At 39.3% G+C, this 19,190-nt stretch overlaps 1 protein-coding gene across 1 annotated transcript in view; it reads right to left on the minus strand.

Moving 5' to 3' along the window:
- Window positions 1-2,375: 2,375 nt before the first annotated feature.
- The window catches only part of spred1 (sprouty related EVH1 domain containing 1), a 44,005-nt gene continuing 27,190 nt past the window's right edge, over window positions 2,376-19,190 (minus strand). Inside the window, exons 4-6 of the mRNA XM_007257384.4 lie at window positions 16,531-16,577; window positions 4,099-4,254; window positions 2,376-3,331 (exon numbers count right to left, since the gene is read on the minus strand). Coding sequence (XP_007257446.1) covers window positions 2,678-3,331; window positions 4,099-4,254; window positions 16,531-16,577 — 857 coding nt within the window. The 3' untranslated portion in view covers window positions 2,376-2,677. The remainder of the gene's footprint in view (window positions 3,332-4,098; window positions 4,255-16,530; window positions 16,578-19,190) is intronic.

Below are 19,190 nucleotides of genomic sequence, written 5' to 3' on the forward strand. Positions count from 1 at the left end.
TTGCATATTAAATACAGCACATTACATGTGGTCGCCCAGTGCTGGTCAACGCAGAATGAAACTAGGTATTATTAGTATTCGTCTAACGATAGAATCGTATGAATGTAGCCTATTCTACAATTTGCTTCTCAGCCAGCAAGTTTTGTTAAGGTTTTAATCAAACCTTGGTTCAGCTTGCAATACAAAATGCAATCCAATGACAATACAGGAAAGACGTAAATAAAGAAGGAGTGGATGAACATAAAAACATGGGTGACAAAAACAAACAACGAAAAAACAGATCAAAGAACACAACTGAGATCAATATTATATATATTTATATATCAAAGAACTATATAATGTTTTAACAGTCATCCATATCTGAATTTTATTTATCCTCTCAATGCAAAATTAGTGATTGTTTCTAGCAGCTTCATATGACAAAACCTTTTAAAAATGGACTGTCACTATTATACCGCATTAGCTTCCTAGCCTTCTTTTTGCAATACAAAACTAGAGAGAATCTCTATTAAAAGCCCAACCATTTTCATCATGTACTCCCTCTACTTTCAATGTGAAATAATACTAAAAGGTGACCTATGTACATAATGCTGTCAAACTCAAGCTATAATATATACTGACAGCGGTGATAAATACAACTCTCTCTTAAAAATTTGAATGGGATTATTATTGTTGCTTAAATATAGTGTTATGTATTTACATAGGGTTTTTTTTTTTTTTACTCAAGTTTGGTACCAAGTTTAACATCTGCTATATTAAAGTGTCACATCACAGACTGGTATGAAGAGGTCTAAGTGTTTCTCATGGAAATAGTTGCATAGAAAGTAAAGTGGATGTAAAGTGTAGCTGTACAGAGCATAGGGAGATATGCAGGACAGGTCTTACTGGGACTGCTTATTTATACTGGCCTCTTAGTAGTATAGTGGGTGCGATTTTCCTGCTAACAGGAATATAAGCTTGCTTTTGTTTGTGTGATAAACCTTTTAGTGTAGACTGGACCCAGGGCTAAACTGCCTGACGTTCAACTGAGTTTCTTAATGCTTTGTGAATGCGAAAGGCCGAGCTTAATCAAACACATGATTTCTTTTCTCTAGTTAAAAACAAAATCTTCAAAATCCTTTTGAATTATAGTTACTGACTGACATGATTTATCATCATCTTTGCTGTGGCAGTTTTGTGTTCGGGAGGTTTGCATGTGGGATGTGGTTTGTGGTTTGCGTGGGCTCTTTTTTATTTTTTTTATAAACGGTCTGGCATCAAGAATTTCATTTACACAAGCTCTCCAAACAAAGACAGAAAGAAAGAAATAAGTACAAATAAACTACATGCTGTATGGAATACATGTGTAGATGGAGCTGTAACCAAAGCTTGGAAATTAGTGCTTCTTTGAGGGGTGCTTTGTACGAAGAACAATCCAACCAAATAATACAGGGTTATCCTATTTAAAACGCAATATAAGTGCCTTGTTTAACAATGAAAAATGGACACCCTTTAACCATGATCGTAAGAATTTGTAAAATATTGTCAGTCAATTTAAAAAAAAAAAAGAAAAACTTGCTGGTTGAGCACAATTTCAGCTCAAAAATAATTAAAAGCCGAAAAGAACCCAGTTTCACTCTGACAAATGCAATTAAATTGAGAAGTTGAAAGGGGAAAAAAGTCTGCAAATTTCTGCAATTGGTCTCTGACTAGATTGCAAGATATCACCATCAATCTTATTGTGGAAAATGTTTGTTGACCTGGGAATAAAGAACTTCATATACCACAGCTGTCGTACCACAACCACTGTATGCTGGAATGAGGAAACCGACTCGTGTGGTCCGAATAGTTTTGCCAATTACACGAGAAAGGTGTCATTTTAAACATTAGCACAATTCATTACAAAATTCATTATGTCACACTAGCATTTCAAAAAAGAAATGACGTTACTGTCTTTTACAAAACAATGAAAGAAAAGCGGGTAAAACAAACTGCGTACACACCCATCACAGAAAACAAAATCAATCTGAACTCCTAAAACTTGATCAAAGTGTTTTTCTTTTTTCGTTAAATGTACCATTAGAATTAATGAGGATTACCTTTCATGGGAGAACATATCTAGTGCACTTTTTGTTGTTTTTGTCTATAATTACACGGTCAGCAAATGCTCAAGTCGAAAGAAAAGGCCACTTTTACCCTACTGCAAATTCACGAAAAGCAAGAAAATATCCCTTTTAGCATACCCATACAGCAGAGCCTCTGTATGCACAACCAAATGTTTTGTTTTCTTTGTTATAGATTTGATCTCTGTACAAAAGACAATAATATTCCTTCACAAAGGTTACACAATATCTGTAATGACAGTCTGAGACATGGTGACTTGTTTTTTTTCTATGTTGTGTGATTTTTTTTTTCCATTTTCTTTTTTTTTTTTTTGCATGTTTGAGTGTTTAGTGATCTCTCCAAGTTCATTTTTGTAAACGCCTTTCCTCATGTTATGAGCTCCGTGCCGCAGCTCTCGAGAGCCCGAGAAGACCACCTGACGGGTGTCTGCTTCCGCTGCTCTCAGCCAAATCAAATCTCCAAAGCCTCCAGCGGCGGGTGGGAGAACACCTCACCTGCCTGAAGGTGAATGAAAAAAACAATGCCGGCGGTTTTCCACGTGGCCGTTGGTGTAGTTGGGATGGCGTGGCTGGACTCATCCGGCGGCCTTGTGCTTCCCCCCGCAGCAGTGGCAGGCCTCTCCGCAGTGGTGGCAGGCCCGCAGGGGAGGGTAGCAACACATGCACGGCGCAATGAGGGACAGACCCAGCAGGGCCAGCCAGCGCAAGCAGAACTGCTCTTCGCTGGTGTCGCAAGAGCACGGGTCCGAGAAGTCGCCCTCCGAGTCAGACATGCAGTGGTAAAGCATGCTCTCGGCACACAGCATGCAGCTGACTTTGTATATGCACTGCTTTATGGGGTCTGGCGCGTCCTGGCACTGACCCCGCCAGTTATCCTCGTGGTTGAACATCTCGCGGCAGTAGATGCAGCGCGACCGTTCGCCGTCCTCCCTGCGTCTCCTTGACTTCTTGGACTTGAGCAGAGGGGAGGGTTGCTGGGTTTTAATAGAGTCCTTGCCGCCTGGGTGAGTTTCCGGCCCTTCCGGAAACAAGTACTCACTTTTCTTGTTGTCTAGTTTGGAAAAGGTGGTGGAGAAATCTCCATCGTCTCGCTCCATGTCCTGCTTCCACATGACAGGGTGACGATAGTCCTCATAGCCCCGGATAAGAACGTCCTTGCGTGGGTTAATGCGAACCACCTCCTCGTCATCCATGTGAAAGCTTACGTGGCGTGTGGTGTTAAAGGAGACCTGCCAAGATGGACAGCAAAGAAAAAACAACACTATAGATGAATACTTTCTCAGTTTAGAAAACAATAAATTTTGTTATATTATTGTTAAAAAAACATCTCTATTAATTTTACTAAGCAATTATTATTATTATTATTATTATTATTATTATTATTATCAAATAAAAATAAACAATGTAAGATCAGCAAGATTAGCATAATGGTTTTATATTTATATTAGCAGGGTCAATCATTAAAACAAAAAAAGGATCGTTTACAAATTGCAATGCTATTTTTCACTTAAACTTTTGTGGAGGATGACAAAATAAATACATGTATACAGTGATATGCACAGCCAACTATCTAGTAAAAACCATTTGTAGTTACATTTCTACAATCTTTGTCCAATTTTAATGACTTTCGTATCAGAAACTAAATTCAGAAACTAAAGTCGTCTTTACATAGAAAAAAAAAAAAAAAAAAGAAAAAACCTGCTAATGCATTATTAGGCTCACTAAAAAGAGGAAAATATTACAGGAAATTAGGGTCAAAGAAATTGGAGTGTGTTTCAAAGATAACTGGTGGAACAGATCAGTGTGTCGTACAGCACCAAGAAGCACAAGAGACACTGTTCGAGCCAAATGTGTGAATCACTTATACTCGGGGACAAGTTTCCATTACTTAAGACTCATAGCTCCAGTGCAAAAACCAAACAAGCAATTTTCACCCACACAGGTCTTTGATGAATGACTTTAACTGAGGTAAGATTACAGTGAGGTATCAACTGACCTGGGGGGGCAGGTAGCGGCGATTGGGGCTGGGGAACTCATCGAAGGGCTGAGCACGCACATAACAGCCTCGGAAAGGCTCGGTGGACACCACTCCGCCATGGGGGGAGAAGGGCTCTCTCATAGGTGTGCAGATGGAGGGGGGATCCTGATTAACCTGGTGATGAGAAGAAAAAAAAGTGTGTTATTTAAGCCCCTCAGAATCAAAAACATACAAACAAAACACTTCAATTTAAAAGCACCAAGACTGAAGCACATTCATTTTAAACACCTTTTTTTAGCCAATACAGGATCTGCCTCGAGGGCAGAAGCCATTGCTTATGCTAAACAATGCTGTTAGCATCCACCAGGTGGAGCCCTATGTTCAGAAACTGCATAAATAAAGGACGACTCAAACATCTTCTGTTGAGTGCTGAGTTCCTGTCCTTGCATGTGTTCCTTGCATGCGTTCCCAGAAGCATTTTTATTAGTGCTGATACTACAGTACCAAAATGGGTTGATCAAATGAGCAACCCCAATGTGCTAAACTACGAAATGCAGGGCTTGATAGCACCAACTGATAGTTTCTAAGCATTGATCTCATTCAATGAGATCAATGCTTATCCAGAAGATTTCACTTTTTAAAAGAGTGTACATTTACAAATAACCCAAAGGATCTGCTTATTTTTCCCAGACTTCATGAAATCCAGTATACTTAATCAATCTGATTTTAAATTTGGATTGAAAACACAAACACTAAAGCTTCAGAAAGTTACAGAAATGTTACTTAAAAGACGTAAACACAGTAAAGGCAAAACTGAGGGCAGCAGGGAGGGAGTCTGCCATGAGTCTGGGCAGCAGAAGCCTGCAGTTAGGCCTGACCAGCTCCACCACAACACAGAGAAGCAGGAAGTTTCCAAAAAACACAAGGAAGTGGGGAAATATCACAAGGCTCGAAAATTGATATCTAAATTACAGCATGCACTTCGCTGCAGTCACATGAGCATGTCGCTCTCAGGGAAAGCTGCACACACACACACACACACACCCATACAGACACACACACACACACCCCATCACCACAACCACCACCACCCACGTCCAGGTTTTTCTCCTCTCTGCATGTGGAGGAGGCTGCTGGCACTGGTTAGTCAGTGCCGTGTGTAAAGTAGCCCACGCCAGTGTTTTAACGCACAGCGGAAATCTGGTTTGCTCCCAGCTGCTGCTACAGTAATTACTGTCCTGTGGTTGCTAAGAGATGCTTCCTTTGACTTCTTTTTTTTTCTTCCTTCTCCCCCTCTCCCTCTCTTTTTCTTCTTTTTTTTTCTCTCTCTCCTGTTTTCACTGTGTGTCTTTCTTTCTCTTGACACACACGCACATGCTCTCACTCTCCTTCTCACACACATATGCAGACAGCATGAGCCAGAGCAAAAAGGGAGTGAAGAGCAAGATGGAGAGGAGAAAATGGTTGGTGCATGCATGTGTGCGCGCGAGCGTGTGAGCGAGGGAAGAGAGAAAGCACGGCCAATGGGTCTGCTGGGGGAATGTCATAAACCAGCTCCAGCTGGAGAAACGCAGTCCAGAACTTAAAAAGCCAGATGACAGCTGTGTGTGTGTGCGTGTATGTAGGTGTGTGTACGTGTGTGTGTGTGTGTGTGTGTGTGTGGTGGGAGGAAGGGAGGCAGTTGAAATGGGAACCAGACTTGGAGCTCCTTTTAAAGCCCTCGATGCAGAGTGGCCTGAGCCCCAGCATATGCAGGGGCAAATCTGGTTGTGATCTGCACACAGAGGTCTGCGGGAGATAAGCACTGAGAGCTGGCAGGATACCAGCAGGAGGAAAGCTAGCTTGCTCACTCACTCACTCTTGCTCTCTCTCTCTTTCTTTCTTTCTTTTTCTCCCTCTCTCTCTGGCTCCAAAACCTCTCAAGCAAACACAGCCTGCACTCTCAAAAGGCCTCCCTATTCATGGCATGGCATGTGTGCACAGGTCTGCTTATCAAATACAAACTCAAGCATTATATCTGTTTTCCTTATGGGCCCACTTTCTCAGAACTTCTCAATAAGAAACACTTTCAGGGTGTTGCACTGAGGCACACATTTTTACACAGTCACTTAACTGAAGTTATTTTTAAAACTATTGTAAAGCTATTCAGTTTATCCGATTTTGAGGCATCCAGCAGGGCTCTATATTTGGGTCATTTAAACTGATATAAATTAGTACAGACATGGAACAAACTGCCAACAGTGGGCTTAGGCTACATACAGAGGTTAAAAAGTTTAAGGGGTTAACCCAACATAACCAAAAGAGCGAACAAGACACATCCCTCCCTCCACAGCCCCCAACTCCCCAGGCCCTTAGCCCCAGGATTACTGCCTCCCCACAAGATGATTTGCCTGTACACAACTTACTCGCTAAGGGGAGGGAGGGGAGAGACGGCAAACAAATTCTTGGCTCTAAGTAACATGGCTGCAATCACACCAGGAAAGCATACTCAACTCCCAGCAGCCAAATCTTCAGGCATTTCCATCTATTCAAAACAAGGGAGCAATTCATCTTATCTGTGCTCTCTTTATTCCGAGAGCAGACCGAGTTTTGCAATTATTTCTCCTTAAACAGCGCCCGCACAGTACAGATCCGGATTGGAAAACTTCTGAAGTCAACTGGAGGATTGTGAATCTCAGTTCATGGTCAAAAAAAAAAAAAAAAAGTTGAGAGAGATGATAACCGAACCAGTCAGAAGGTTTTACTCAGATAAATACAGATTAAAAACTTCTTCTCTCCCGAAATAATATGTTTTAGGGTATGTTTCAATCAAAAATGTGCCTTCAAAAAGGCCACCATCCACAGTCACTGTTTACTGCCACATGTCTGGTTCATTGGTGAACCTGTGAATGCACCAAAACATGCTCGTTCTGAATGCTTCCATGCCATTTCGGAGGCAGTGAGCTAGCTGTTCTGTTGTGGAGTGAGAGCGAGAGAGTGACTAAGTGTTGTGCTGTGTCCTAGGTCTATAACCCCAGTGCTCTGCTGGTGAATCACCATGGCTACATCCTCAGTGCCTCAGTGCATCCCTCCTCTACTCTCCTGCCGCCTAGCAACAGCAGTGCCATTGGACCTGATGTATCACTGATCCCAGGTAATCTCCGCAGGATTCACAGGTTTGCAGCCCTTTCTTCTATGAATGGAGTCAAATTTCAGGAGAATTGAGGAGGGGGAGATTGGCGAAATTTGACATGGCATTTGGAAAAACTTAAAAATTGGAGATGACTATGAACGATTATGACCATCTCCTTAAAAAAATAAAAATAAAGGTGAAATAATGATTTATTTGAACCCTTTATCAGCATTCAAATAAATTATTTAACTATTCCATAAAGTCAAATCTCATGACAGATGTTATATGCAGTCATGTGTTGAATTATGTAATAATTAATTACATTCACCAATCTGAAAAGTGACGCATCTCCACTACCGGTCACAGTCATAATCACTGACTGTAAAAACATGGACACTGGGGTTCTTTTATTTTCTGTTCTATAAATATAAAGCCAAAACTGTCCACCATGTTGTTAAATTTCCTATCTAAGTCTGCACAGTATACCCTCCCCTTCTCCCAGACCAAGTGTGTTTTAGACCACCTTCATTCATTCATTAAGTTACAGTGCAGGCTAAAAAAAAAAGTCAAATAACAAATTTAAAGAGAAATATAGCCGCAAGCGGCAATCATCGGGTTCAAGCACCAACTTGCACAATGGTGCCTACTGGAGCATTGAATGGTGATGTGTAAGAAGGTCTAATATGATTGGAGATGCCCTGTCACATTTAGAAATTATCAAGTTTTTCACCTGTTATTAATGTTGAGCAGAGGCCTTTCAACCTGATCAGTGCTTAAATTCACATGTAAATCTAGTGAACTTTGTAGGATATTCATTAAGTGAGTTAGAACTAGTCAAAAGGTGTCTACATGTTATTGGTATTGATCAGGTGGCTTCAACCAGAATGTTCACAAAGTGGTATTCAGATTGACCTTTGAACCTTTGCAGAACAAGCTGAAATGTTTGACCAAACAAGTTTAAATTAACACAAAGGAGTGAATGTTCTGATATGACATGTAATTACGAAGTTATTATAAATCTAGTTCTGAATTAAATGGCGCTTCATCAAGCACCAACTAGCACAATGGTGCCTACTAGAGCATAGGATGGTGATGTGTAAGAAGGTCTAACACAATTGGAGACATTCTGTCACATTTAAAATGATCAAAAGTCTTTCACCTGTTATTAATGTTGAGAAGAGGCACAAAGGAGTGAATGTTCTGATATGACATGTAATGTCAAGTTATTCTTAATCTAGTTCTGTATTAAATGGCGCTTCATCAGAGTGATATTGTACAGAGGTCTTTAACATTGTGAGATTACAGCAAATACTGCAGAGTTACAGCAATTTAGGTTAGAAATTCCAAGGACGCACAGATTGCTTGATGCCTGGAGAGTATTGTATGTGAAATTTTCACAAATGTTTTTAATGAACATTTACCTAGAGACTCTACAGTGTGCAGCAAGACTGAAATGGAGGTGATAGGCCAAATATACAGAGAGTAGTTTCAATATAGCTATTTTCAAACAATTAGCAATTATGAATGAACAAAGCACTTTTTAAACATAGTTGTATTGAGAAATTTGTCAGAGCCACTGTACTAAATATGGCAAAAACAATTAGATGTCAAAATAGTACAGCATGATTGACATATACTCGTTTTTTTGGAACAGCGCCCCCCAGTGGGCGGATTGTTTCAGCACTTTGCAGGTCACTACAGTGTCTCCACCTGAACATAACTGCCAAATATCATCCAGATTGGGCAACATTCAGCCTGCCAAAATGTCTGCTGAATGCTGATTGGCTGATGGTGTTCAGCCATGTTGATTGATTAAGTTGCCCTTTGAACATCCTTTAGAGGCTGTATGATAGATTCTGCATGCAAAGTTTCAACTTGCTAGGTTGCACGGTTGCTGAGAAACAGTGCTCCAAATTTACCTCTTGAAGTGAATGGGGCATATATCCGGAAGGACTAATTTGCATATGGCGGCCATATTGTTTACATATTTCAACTTTTTCTTAATGAATATTGAAGCGCATGCTCTCACGAGTGTTTTGATACCAAACATGCCAGGATTGGTCAAAATTCCTAGGACTAGTTTGCAAAAGTAGGTTTTGCATATTATGCAAATTAGCAAAAAATCTATATAGACGGAAGTGCATGGTCCAAATTGGAAAGTTGTTGGTATTGACCCAAGGAATCCATCAAAAAAAGAATTTTGAATGTAGGTCTTATGGTTTTTGAGTTATTGAGAAAATTGTGAAAAATGAATTTCCTTGTTTATAGCGCCACCACTTGACCAATCGGTGCCATTTTTGTTGTCCACCGAGATGCACTGATCCTACATCTACCTACCAAGTTTCATTTCTCTATGACTTACGGTTTAGGCTGCACAACTGTTTTTACAGGAGAAAAAGAATAATAATAATAATAATATAGCCGCAAGCGGCAATCATCGGGTTCAAGCACCAACTTGCACAATGGTGCCTACTGGAGCATTGAATGGTGATGTGTAAGAAGGTCTAGTATGATTGGAGATGCCCTGTCACATTTAGAAATTATCAAGTTTTTCACCTGTTATTAATGTTGAGCAGAGGCCTTTCAACCTGATCAGTGCTTAAATTCACATGTAAATCTAGTGAACTTTGTAGGATATTCATTAAGTGAGTTAGAACTAGTCAAAAGGTGTCTACATGTTATTGGTATTGATGAGGTGGCTTCAACCAGAATGTTCACAAAGTGGTATTCAGATTGACCTTTGAACCTTTGCAGAACAAGCTGAAATGTTTGACCAAACAAGTTTAAATTAACACAAAGGAGTGAATGTTCTGATATGACATGTAATTACGAAGTTATTATAAATCTAGTTCTGAATTAAATGGCGCTTCATCAAGCACCAACTAGCACAATGGTGCCTACTAGAGCATAGGATGGTGATGTGTAAGAAGGTCTAACACAATTGGAGACATTCTGTCACATTTAGAAATGATCAAAAGTCTTTCACCTGTTATTAATGTTGAGAAGAGGCACAAAGGAGTGAATGTTCTGATATGACATGTAATGACAAAGTTATTCTTAATCTAGTTCTGTATTAAATGGCGCTTCATCAGAGTGATATTGTACAGAGGTCTTTAACATTGTGAGATTACAGCAAATACTACAGAGTTACAGCAATTTAGGTTAGAAATTCCAAGGACGCACAGATTGCTTGATGCCTGGAGAGTATTGTATGTGAAATTTTCACAAATGTTTTTAATGAACATTTACCTAGAGACTCTACAGTGTGCAGCAAGACTGAAATGGAGGTGATAGGCCAAATATCCAGAGAGTAGTTTCAATATATTTTCAAACAATTAGCAATTATGAATGAACAAAGCACTTTTTAAACATAGTTGTATTGAGAAATTTGTCAGAGCCACTGTACTAAATATGGCAAAAACAATTAGATGTCAAAATAGTACAGCATGATTGACATATACTCGTTTTTTTGGAACAGCGCCCCCCAGTGGGCGGATTGTTTCAGCACTTTGCAGGTCACTACAGTGTCACCACCTGAACATAACTGCCAAATATCATCCAGATTGGGCAACATTCAGCCTGCCAAAATGTCTGCTGAATGCTGATTGGCTGATGGTGTTCAGCCATGTTGATTGATTAAGTTGCCCTTTGAACATCCTTTAGAGGCTGTATGATAGATTCTGCATGCAAAGTTTCAACTTGCTAGGTTGCACGGTTGCTGAGAAACAGTGCTCCAAATTTACCTCTTGAAGTGAATGGGGCATATATCCGGAAGGACTAATTTGCATATGGCGGCCATATTGTTTACATATTTCAACTTTTTCTTAATGAATATTGAAGCGCATGCTCTCACGAGTGTTTTGATACCAAACATGCCAGGATTGGTCAAAATTCCTAGGACTAGTTTGCAAAAGTAGGTTTTGCATATTATGCAAATTAGCAAAAAATCTATATAGACGGAAGTGCATGGTCCAAATTGGAAAGTTGTTGGTATTGACCCAAGGAATCCATCAAAAAAAGAATTTTGAATGTAGGTCTTATGGTTTTTGAGTTATTGAGAAAATTGTGAAAAATGAATTTCCTTGTTTATAGCGCCACCACTTGACCAATCGGTGCCATTTTTGTTGTCTACCGAGATGCACTGATCCTACATCTACCTACCAAGTTTCATTTCTCTATGACTTACGGTTTAGGCTGCACAACTGTTTTTACAGGAGAAAAAGAATAATAATAATAAATATAGCCGCAAGCGGCGATTTACGGGGTTCGAGCGTTACAGGCAAAGAGACCCCTGGAGGCCAGTTAGGCTTAAAACATGTTGCCGGTTGACCGGCATCGCCAAACTGGATGAGGATGACCAGCATGACCGTGAAGACCAAGCTAGATTACCAGCATGACTAATCTGGATGACAAACTTGTTGACCATATTGACCAAGCTGGAAGACCATAATGACCAAACTGGATGACCAGCATGGCAAAGGTGGTTGGCCAGTATGACCAAGCTGGAAGACCACCATTACTATGAGGACAAAGCTGAATGACCAGCAGGACCATAATGACCAATGTGAATGGCCAGCATGACCAAGCTGGATGGCCAGCATAACCAAGCTGGGTGACCAGCGTGACCATAAAGACCATAATGGCAATGCTAGATGAGTGGTGTGAGTAAACTAGTTGAAAAGCATTGATAAATTGAGCTGTAGTGTTCATCAGGTTTTATGTGGTGTCTTACTGCACTCTAGTGCGCATTTGGTGAAACAAATTCAGTTCTTAAATTGAAAAAACACAAGGCATAAAAAGGGCATATAAATAACCCGTATATAGTATATAAGTTTTGACCTGATTAACATTCCGCCTGTTAAAAGCTTGCTGGAATGTGATTGGCTAATAGTGACCACAAAAGTGTCCATATCAAATTTTCATTTGGTGTACCATTAGTGCATGGGCCATAGATGATAATTGGCTAGGATGACCTTGATAGCTTGTATGGTTCTAGAGAAACAGCTATCGAGCATTGGCCCCGCCCCCTGGGAGTGTATGTCTACTTAAACTGACAGGGTATCTGAGAATCATGTAATGATCAAAGGACTGAAGTGGTATTAGTGTCAGGTTAAGCATTCAAAAGTTATAAGTGTTAAAGACATTTTACTGCACCATGGTAGAACTCATTTGCATATGGCGGCCATATTGTTTATAAATGTAAAGGTTTTTTTTTAAATTATTGAGGAGTAAGCTCTGCTGAACTGTTTGACACCAAACATGTCATGATTGGTCAAGGATCCAAGGACAAGATCTCAAAAGTAGGTTTTGCATATTATGCAAATTTAAAAAAAAATTAAGTGTGTGGAGCATAAACAAGAATGACCCAGGTGGCTGACCATCATGAACAAGAAGGATAAATATGTTCAATTAAGCAAGACAAGCAAGATTGAATAAGTTCAGCAGAGCTTTAATTTAGAATAATTCAAATGTAACTGTTTCACCAAATGACCACCAGAGCGCAGCAAGAGACCACATATAACCTGCTGGAAATCTATCACTCTATAAGTAAGACAGAACATTCCCTATCAGTGTGTTTCTATTTATTAAAAAGAGAAGAAAAGTCCGATTGGGCTCCAAATTGGTACTCATGATCAACTGGTCTGTATATACATGTATGTAAATTTGTGTGTTGATAGGGTCAAATGTTCCTTACTTCTGACCATTTAGGTTTGAAAAAAGTGATAATACAGGCTTATGGCCTACAAAATGGCTGTTGCTCTTTGGCCATATTAGAGGCAAAAAATATCTGATTTGGCTCAAAATTTGCAATCATGATCACAATATCAGTCTATATATGTATGTCAATTTCTGTGTCAATAGGGTCAAAGGTTCCTGACTTCTGTCAATTTAGATTTGAAAAAAGCGATAATACAGGCTTGAGGCCTACAAAATCGCTGTAGTTTTCCAGCCGTTGTAGAGGCAAAACATGTCCGATTTGGCTGAAAATTTGCAATCAAGATCAGATTATCAGTCTATATATGTGTATAAATTTGTGTGTTGATAGGGTGAAAGGTTCATGTCTTCTGTCCATTTAGGTTGGAAAATAGCGATAAATGGAATAAATTGAAAATAGTTATTTTTTCACTGTAGAGCCTACTGAACACTTATTTGGCTCATACATGGCACATGTGCTTCAAATGTCATTGTTAATTAGTAGCTTCAACAGTTTTGGCATGTTTTAAACTTTGACAGAGTTTTGGCCAAATAACTCTGAAAAGGCTTTCACGTACATGTTTGATCAAGGTGTTGGGGCCATAAAAAGTTAAAATTCTAACATTTTTTTGATAATTATTTACCTACACGGTCTCAAGATTGTGAAAAGACCAAAGTTGATTTAATTGGTTGAATATCCAGGGACTAGTTCAAAAAGTGCAATTTTTACTCTACTGGCCACTGATGCAAAACAATACATTTTTGGTAAAGACATGTAATTACAAAGTTGTAAAGGTTACAGCAAAGCATAAAACTCAAAAAGAATAACAAGCCTAGGCCACTTGTACCTTTAGATATAACTGATTTTCTGCTATAGCGCCCCCTAGAGGCCAATCAACGCCATATTTTAATGGATGATAGAAGGCCCTCATATACATGTACAATATAAGTATCGTCCTGATTGGTGATTGTTTAGCCTGTCAAAAGCTTGCTGTAATCTGATTGGCTAATAGCGACCACAAAAATTCACACATCAAAATATCCTTCAGTAGTCCATTAGGACATAGGCCACAGAGGATACATGCCAAACGAGAGCTTGATAGCTTGTACGGTTCCTGAGAAACAGATTTTTAGCTTTGGCTCCGCCCCCTGGGGGCGTATGTCTACACAGATTGACGGGCTACCTCAGAATCATGTTGGCATCAAAGTTGTAAAGTGGCATTAGTGTAGGTTTAAGCATTCAAAAGTTACAGCTGTTAGAGTAAATTTGGGTGTGCCACGGTAAGATTAATTTGCATATGGCGGCCATATTGTTTACAAATTTCACAATTTTTTCGATAATTATTGAGGTTGGGACTCTGCTGAGTTGTTTGACACCAAATATGACAGGATTGGTCAATGACCCTAGGACAAGTTCTCAAAAGTAGGTTTTGCATATTCTGCTAAATAGCAAAAAATCTAAGTGGGCGGAGCTTAGTGGTTCTATTGACCTTTTTGATTTGCCATTAACCAAGGAATCATATAATGCAAGAATTTTTGCTCTAGCTATCAGGGCGTAGGAGTTACGAGGCCAAACACGTTGACCTTCCCCATAGCGCCCCCTTGAGGCCGATCGGGCTCATCTTTTGAATCTGAGTAGCGGTGAGAAGTACTACCATATGACCAAGTCTCAGCCCTGTAGGCCTTACGGTTTCTTCTGCCCAATCACTTCTATGGCAGAAAAAGAATAAGAACTATAATAATAATAATAATAATAATCAGAACAATTACAATAGGGTTTCTAGCACTACATGCTCGAACCCCTAATAAGAAAAATCTTAGCAAAAACAATAGGGTTCTACGCACCTTCGGTGCTTGAACCCTAAATAAGAAAAATCTTAGCAAAAACAATAGGGTTCTACGCACCTTCGGTGCTTGAACCCTAATAAGAAGAAGAAGAAAAATCTTAGCAAAAACAATAGGGTTCTACGCACCTTCGGTGCTTGAACCCTAAAAATCAAGCTTTTTTTTAATGTTTTGTCACCAACACATATGGAGCCGGGAGCATCATGCTACACATCATAAAACTAATACTAATACTCTTCTCCCAGAGGCAACGCAGTGTAATGAATCTAACCCTAACCAAATAACTCTTAGTAATGTAGTGTGATGTGATCCACTGGCTGGGATCTCAAACCCTAGTCTACCACAGGAAAGGCAGGGCTGTTATCCACTATATTACCCACCAACCCCACAGTAACAAAAAATCTAAACGTACACAATTTTTCTAAAGCAATTTTCTACAAATACTGCTACGAATCCAACATTACTATGGATGAAAAACGACTAATAAATGATAACTATTTAGCATTCACCTTAGGCCTGATGGTGGCCACTTTAGTGAAGTCAGATAAAAAAAAAAAACACAAACATCTGTCCTACAGCAAAAACTGCTGTCTATTTGGAATGCCTTGGAGCAAGAACGGAGTGTTTAGCATTGGGTACGCTCTGTTCATTTAAACAGTAAACGATCACATTCTTCATGAAGGAGAACGAGTTTGATGCTTGCTGCATACCCATCTAAACAAGCAATAAATGAGCCCCATTATATCATCAAAGGGGAAAACACACATACTCTCAAAACTAAGCTCCTTGATGCTTGAAATTCAACAGAACAGTCAGTTTCATTCCACAGTAAAACTCCAATAAAATCAACATTCGGTATTCAAAACAGTTTAACCACAAAATTTGCAGGCAGTTAAGCTTTAAAACAAACACCTGTTTGTTAACTGTCAGTTTGTTTCTCATGTAATAGAAACACACAAGCTTTCCACCTTTTTAACTGTTCAGGAGCAAAAGGCAGTCACACATGGTACTTATAAAATTAGGCAATGATAACTGGCCTGTAGCAGCACATGCAATTCGTAACAAATGTCTTTAAGCTAAAAACTAAACATTTATGCTATAGATCAACTAAACGCTCTGTATGTAGTCAAATGACAACCTTTGACATTGTCATTTTCTAACTTATTTAAGCTCTTAAAATCATGATGGATCAGATGAACAGTGCGTTGGCTAAATGACACTAGGAGTCTCTTTACACCTGACACATATGATCCACGTCATGTGACTAGTATCTAGATTGTATGCTGATAAGATGCTTTTCCATTTCATCAGCCAGATATCTGATGATGAAGTGTGGGTGAATGATGAATATGCAAATTTGTGTATTGTACAGCAATTATTACTGGCATTTAAACTGTACTGAGAGAAGTTAAGATGTTGCATGCATTTTGCAGGAAAATTCTCAAGAACTGTGTATAGACCCACATTCACTAATCTAGTCCATAAGGAAAAGGCATTGGAGACAGTAGATTAGGTCCACAGTGAGACAGAGAGACTTCATTACCACACATTTGTGAAACTGAGTCAGATATCTGTTGACTGCTACATGCTTCTGCCATACCAGGTGCCGATTTTCATTTCACACGACATTTGCTAACGGAGGATGCCGAGTCCTTTGATTTGTTCAGACACCGACCACTCAAAACGGATGCCAAATGACTAAGGGCCGTTAGGCAACCATTTATGTCAAACTCCTGCTCAGTTTGCTAAGTCCAGGCCTCGCTGCGATCCATCCAGCATTAACCTTGCATTCCACTCACCTGTAATCCATCTTCCGGAGTGTCTGAGTCACTGTACACCGGACAGCCTGCAAAGAGAGAAGAGGAGAAGAATGAATTTATGTGTCCAGCACTCTGGCCATTAGATAGACACTACTGGAGTACTGAAAGTCCAGACCAATTCAGCCTCCTGTGCTCATTTTTGCACAAAATCCCAAACTTTTACATTAGCAAAAGGAAACACTGTTGTTTAAATGTTTAAATGTGAGCTGCCCGGATCTGACGCAACTATCAGCCTCTAAGATCTAAAGTTACACAGTGTGTTTAAAATGAGCATGTGTCATGAAAAAATAAAATCAGACTTAAAGGAGAAGTCCAGGGGTAAGTCTGTCACAAATACATTATTGTCTTATTGTGCAATACATTAACATAACGTCATACATTTTTGCTGACCTCAAGATTATGGTTATTGTTTTTTTTGACAGTGTATTCCAAGAAATAACTGCAATAAAAGTGTCATTTTAAGAGCATTTTATGCCACTGATTATGTAATATGTAATAAATGTAATAATAATATTAAACTATAACACCTGATGTATAATGGGTAATGAACTTAATTATTCACAATATTTAGACTTTGGAATTGGATGTAAAAAAATCTAAATATCCTAAACAAATAATAATAACTGTCTCTCCTGGCCAAATATACACAATGTTTTGAGGTTAGCAAAAAAACTGTGATTATGTTAAGTGTTATTGTGACATGCATACCTAGCTATTGTGTTTTTACGTATCTTTATTTTTTTGACTAGGCATGCATAAACAAATCTGGCATCTGCCAAAAACAAAATAATAATAATGATAAAAATAATAGTAATAACGAAGACAAATAAAGTTTATTTTTTTCTTTACATTTATTTGGCTGAATACTGAAACTGCTTTAAGTCATACTGCAGTGTTTCCTTTCCAGCAGTGACAAATTCAACATTTCAGACATGTGGGGGGAAATGGCACGGACAGCTGCAAATACATGGCTGGTATTTAGTTCATTTTAATCACATAACTTAAAGAAAATAAAATGTTTAACATTGCTTATCATGCCTGATATCAGTCTTCTAACTTCTCACAATATAGAAACATTAGTAATAACAGTTAGGCTGATGTCAGTAGTGTTCATATTTTTAATATAAAAAAAAAAACTGCCTTTCTCAATGTTCACATCAGAGTTCATGACATGTGATTTGAAAAGCTTTACTGAGGTACATGTACTTTGTTTCTGGGATGTCAAAAATGTTTTGTATTCAAAAGGTGGAAAAACAGGCCAATTCAATAAAAAAAAAATTTTTGTGGTACTTGGTACCTTGAGGTCTGCCAGATGTTTAATTTAGCTCTGTCTAATTTAGTTCCGTTTTAGACAAAAATATTTTTCCGATGCATCCATACTTCCGACCGAACCAGTTTTGATAGGATCACTAGAACCACCGCTGTGATTGTCACAGATGTTATAGAGATTACAGGCAGTCTTTGGCCAGCTTCGTACAAAAGCGAAGGAACGGAAGAGAAAAGGAGAAAGATGAAAAGGAGAGATAGACAGAAAGACAGAGAATATCAGAGAGAGGGAGAGAGAGAGAGAGCGAGAGCAGTGTGCATGGGAACAGCTTTGAGCTTCCTACAGCACGACTCCGCTAGTGCCAGGCCACAGTGCTGGATGAGCCATGTGCCTGGTTGCTATGGCAACAGAGCCCTGCATAGCTGACACACTGCGGTCCGAGCAGTGGAGCGATGCAACAGGAATACAGAGGAACCTGCGCGAGGCATTACACAACACAGCCGTGCCTGAAATACACAAGAGCAGCCCACCCCATCTGCTGAGTCTGCTCTGCCCTAGACCCTCCAGAACATTCCACCCAAGCTCACAGACATTAAGAGACTGTACACAAGGAGCGCCGATGCTTAGCGGCGTTCAGCTAATCTAACGTGACTACTTCTCAATGGACCAGGTTTAAAATGATTACGCGTTTCCTGAGTGTAATCGTTCAGCCATTACATTAACACCACCTGCCTAATACGTAATGGGTCCATCTTTTTCTGGAGGTGACCCAGTCATTGCTGAAGTGCCTTAGATCTTAATGTTTGGCAGCTGACTGTTCACTGGACGACTAATACACTCCATTTCTTGACAGAGGTCACTGTAGATGATGTTATGGCTGATCCATGTATCCCTTTGCAATGAAATATATGAAAACAAGCCTTATGTGGTTGAACAGTAAATAAACTTATATAACAACACTTAGCTTCATAATGGATGTGCTGCATGATGAACAGTGAACCTCAGTATTTAGAAAAATAATAATTAAACAAAAGAAAGAAAGAAAAGAAACAACCAAACAAAGAGACAAAGAAAAATGACAAGGCAAAAAATGGCAAGGCCTCCCATTCATTAACACAGACTGCTTCACACCCATTGAGGCCCTGCTCACCACAAGTCCAAAGATCTGAGAAGATAAAAAGCCTTGAACAGAGTTACTCTTGCTTCCTCTGCCTTTTGGTAAGAACTACAACCAGAAGCCGGGGAATCAAACAATTCCTCCCCCGGCCTAATTCATGTACTTCTCTTTAATGCAGAGGCTCTGTTCATGACTTGTTCACATTAAACAATATTCAGAACTTACAGAACTCTTAGAACCTGAGTAAAATGAGTT

The sequence above is a fragment of the Astyanax mexicanus genome, chromosome 14 (genome assembly GCF_023375975.1).
Source record: "Astyanax mexicanus isolate ESR-SI-001 chromosome 14, AstMex3_surface, whole genome shotgun sequence".
NCBI classification, from domain to species: domain Eukaryota; kingdom Metazoa; phylum Chordata; class Actinopteri; order Characiformes; family Acestrorhamphidae; genus Astyanax; species Astyanax mexicanus.